This window comes from Salvelinus sp. IW2-2015, unplaced genomic scaffold (genome assembly GCF_002910315.2).
Source record: "Salvelinus sp. IW2-2015 unplaced genomic scaffold, ASM291031v2 Un_scaffold2213, whole genome shotgun sequence".
NCBI classification, from domain to species: Eukaryota; Metazoa; Chordata; class Actinopteri; order Salmoniformes; family Salmonidae; genus Salvelinus; species Salvelinus sp. IW2-2015.
In genome coordinates, this window is record NW_019943543.1 from 25567 (window position 1) to 30129 (window position 4563).

Below are 4563 nucleotides of genomic sequence, written 5' to 3' on the forward strand. Positions count from 1 at the left end.
CGACTATGGCGATATTTCTTAGACACTGGTAGACTAGGAATGTTATTCTCCATACTTAACGATATTCTTAGAAGTTTAACGTAGGATGTTGATTTCTCAAACTAGGATTTGTTATTCTGACATGAATGTTAACTTAGGATGTATTTCGTCCAACTAGGATTTACTCTTATAAATGAACGATAGGATGTTCATAATCTCACACTAGGATTTGGGAAAACTGGGATAATGTGCGATTGAGCTAATACGCACAATATAACAAGCGTCGAATAATTGGTTTGGTAATCCTATGATCGGCACAACGAAGAATATGTGACTGCCTCTGTCCTACACAGGTACCATGCTGATCACTGGTTACTCCATGTTTCGCTATCTTGTCACGAAATATACGCTGCTGTGGATTTAGCCACTCGTTTACTAGCTTGCGCCATCATGTCTTCCTTCATCTACAGGTGACTGTGGTTGTATGCTGCTAGCGTAGAGAGACACTGAATCACTGTAATAAGGTATCTGCTGTGGTGTCGAAGTCTGAACGAGTGCGGTTAGAGACACATCACAGGTACTGGTGGTCTGCAGCGTAGAGACACGGTAGCATCAGAGTATCTGTGTGTCGTGGCTAAGCTGGTAGAGTATCAGGCGGATGTTTGCAGGGTGACTCCCTACGTGGATTATTTTACTTTGGTATTTGTTTCCCCGAGGTAAAGGGTACCGTTATTTTTAACTCAGTTTCTGTTTCCTCGCTTGACTTCCGTCCTCACCTATACACCACTAACGCTGCAGCCCTATAGAACCCTATTCCCTATTATAGTGCACTACTTAAACCAGAGCCCCAAGAAAAGTGCCACTTGGAACACACAGGAATGCTGGTGTTTAGTGTGAAGCAGAGGATGTGTGGGTCAGTGAGTGGGGTGTTTACTGCCTTTTATCATGTAGTCACCCATCTAAGTATTTTAATTACCTTTCAGAGACTAAAAGTTCTTGCATGGCTTTTAACATACACATAAGAATTACAGTAAGTATATATTACAGTAAGTGTTATTATTGACATGTCAGTAGTCATTTTAGTTCATGGCTTGTAAAAAGGCTTGTGTCTTCGGAAGCCAGCGTTGTCATTTATCCTTTCTCTCGCAGTTATAAACCGTTTTTCGGCCGGGTTGTACAGTTCTCTCATCCCTTTCTGCGATACTTTCCTGACCAAAGGGACTTCATCTTTAAACCGTGTCTGTTGTCTGGCCACTCCGTGTCCTAGTAGGACAAGAGAAAGAGATGATGAGATGTCACACTAGACCCAAGCTGAACACCTGGCAACTTTATTGGTAAGACTAGCATTGAGTTGCTCACATACCGGTGTAGTTACACCGTAATTACAGCTATACGCTACGCTATTCCCGCTATGTCCTCCGACCAACCATCAAAAACAGGCAAAGGTCGCAATTACAGGACTAAGGATTAATCCACTACACCGCCTGACGGCTCGGGCTAACAAACTATTACGGGACTACAAAAGGGAAACCTACGCAGACGACTAAATACTTATTTAACCCTTTTTGCTCCCCAATTTTGATTCTTTGTGTCATGCGGTCTGCAACTCCCCCACGGTAGGGAAGGTCGAGTCATGCGCCATTGAAAACATGACCCGCCAACCGCGCTTCTTAACACTCGCGCCCGCTAACCGGAAAGCCATCGCCACCAATGTGTTGGAGCCCCCCAGCCAACCCTCCTCTAAACTCGGACGAGGCTGGGCCAAATTTTCGTGGCGCACCCTATAGGGTCTCCTCGGATCACTGCCGGTTGTGATTACAGCCTGTGGAGCCACACCGGGGCTTTGAGTGAGCTGCGAAATGCAGCTGCTGCCTAGACCTCGCCTCGAGGTCGCACAGTCTTAATGAACACTGCAGATGGCAGATAAAAGAAGTGTCGACGCTAAGAACGACGAAGCATGCATGTAGGACCTAGGCGTCGCGATCCTGTGTATTCCGTAGCCCGATGTGATAAAAGACCTTTAATAAGACAGGTCAAACATCACCAAGGCATCGCCAGCGCCAGACGGTATTGACCTAGGACGTGCACTCAGCAGAGCGCGGATACCAACTGGCTTTCACTGACATTTCAAACCGTTTCCCTGACACCGAGTCTGTTAATACCTACCAGTTTCAAACAGGACCACCATAGTCCCTGTCCAAGAAAGCAGGTACCTGCAAAAATTAACTACGACCCGTGCACTTCGACGTCTGTTAGCCATGAATGTTTTGAAAGGCAGCGTCATGGCCACATCACACCCTCACCCAAAGACCACTACAAATTGCATACTGCCCCAGACAGATCCACAGATATTGGCACTTCCACACATGCCCTATGTGTCACATCACTTAGATAAAAGGAACACCTATCTGTGAAGATGCGCTTCGAATTGACACAGCTCAGCGTTGGTCACACACACCATATAGCCCTCTCAATGGCTCATGGCACCTAAGCTTAAAATGCGATTAACCTGGGACTAAAACACATCCTACCACTTCTCATCTGTGGTGCCAATGACAGATGTGACACGATCTCGCATGGACTTCGCTGCACCATGCCGCCTCCCAAGTGGTTGCGTAGGCTGTAGCAGTGTGACAAACAAGCGAAGTCTGTACCCCACTGCGGATGCCTGCAACAGCAGGTGGCCCACTCCAGGAGTGGCATGTGCTGACAAGGATACATCCCACCCATCCACTATAAGCGACCTCGATGTGCTGGTGCTGTGCACCAAAGCACGACTTGGGGCCAGGCTTCGAGACATCCAACACATTATACCCATATTAAGATTTGCGCGTAACCGGAGAACAACATCGCGCGCGAATGGTTATTGGCGGCGCCTGAGGTGCAAACACCATTTACCCAGATACCAACATTAGATCACAGAATGACAAAGTGTAGAACCATAAAAATAAAAAAAACGGGTAGACCTCGCTGAACTGTGGACGAAGCCAGCCCTTTCCAAAAATGTATAATTTTCCTCTTGCTATGCCTCTTCCCGTTCCTGAAAAATGATAGTCAAGTTATGAAGTCATAGAGATCTGTATTTTAAGAATAGACATCAGCATCATTCCAGGAGCTGTAGACCCTCCTACTTATGACACGTGTGCCTGTGGTCCTGGCTTGCTAGTGACGATCTATGCGATAGAGGACATTAGATCAGCAGGAGGCAGTTCATTACAGAACAGGAATCAGATGCTTACTGGTCTGAAATGGAGCGTGGGGGAAAAGGGCGTCCTGAGAAACCCTGACTTGAAGTTGTGTGTGCACTGGTGGAATTCCCCCGAATACTCCGTCCACACAGTCAACACACCACTTTGTCTGGGATTTAACTACCATCGCATAGAATTATGTCCCTAATACGTATCACCACTCACACATAACCTAAAAAAACCTCTAATCAAATGCACCTTGCAGAAAACGTGGTTGATTAGAATGTTCCTCGATTCATTACTCGCAATAGGCCAGGACCCGCGAAGGACTATTGGCAGGGAGTCTGAAGTATGGTTATTTCAGTGGTTGAGGTACCAGCCCATTGTGGGAGCTATGTGTGAGCGCGCGAGTGGGTCTAAGTGTGTGCGTAGTACCAGCCATACCTACCCAGTATACCACTACCTACTCAGCCAATCCCGAGCTAGCACAAAGGGGTTCCTGTAACATCTATTGAAAAAGGTTCTCATTGTCGTTACGTGAGAGAGAGAGTTCTGAGAGAGTGTGGCGCGCGAGCAACATTTGGAACCAAGAGTGTTCGATGGAGCGTGGGATGTGATCATTCTTCTGAACTTTGAGAGTGAGTGGTGTCTATATTCGACCTGCTTGACAGGAACCACAGCGCGAGAGTGCGAAGATGGTGGAAACCCGTGTGGCTCCTTACGAGCCGGTGTTTGTAACCTTCGTCGGCTTGTGTGGTCAAAGAAGTACAAGAAGAGTGTTGGGTGTGCGCGCGCGGTCAACCACGAGTTAAAAACAGGGTGAAAGAGACAAAGACATACTAACTGTTATTACCATGCTGTGACATATCCAGAATACCAATTATATGCAAAACCTGAGTGAGAGTGCACATTGGGCCAATTAACAAGGGAGCGCATTGTCGAGCCAAACAACGTTTAGGTGACATTAGCAGTCTGATACCTGAGATAAAATAGAGAGGAATATAAATCAAATCAAAATGTGAATGTTAACTAGGATGTTATTCTCCAACTAGGATTTATTCTTAGAATGTTAACTAGGATGTTATTCTCCAACTAGGATTTCTGGAAAAACTGGGAATTGTGGGATAGTTAGCCTACAAATAAGGTTGCAAAATGGTTGCTATCTTGTGGACAACAGAATATTGTGACTCCTCTGTCCTACACAGGTCACCACTGGCTGATCACTGGTACTCCATGTCCTATCTGTACTATAGCGCTGTTGGATTTTTAGCCACCGTTACTGCTGGCCTGCTCATCTCCTTCATCACAGGTACTGTGTGTCTGCAGCGTAGAGACACGTCACAGGTACTGTGTGTCTGCAGCGTAGAGACACATCACAGGTACTGTGTGTCTGCAG

The 4563-nt window shown here is 46.4% G+C and overlaps 1 protein-coding gene across 1 annotated transcript in view; it reads left to right on the forward strand.

The window, feature by feature from the left end:
- LOC112073298 (sodium-coupled monocarboxylate transporter 2) overlaps positions 1 to 4563 on the forward strand; it is a 29087-nt gene that overhangs the window by 19612 nt on the left and 4912 nt on the right. The window contains exon 10 of the mRNA XM_070440097.1: positions 4373 to 4476. Within this exon, the coding sequence (XP_070296198.1) occupies positions 4373 to 4476 (104 nt within the window). The remainder of the gene's footprint in view (positions 1 to 4372; positions 4477 to 4563) is intronic.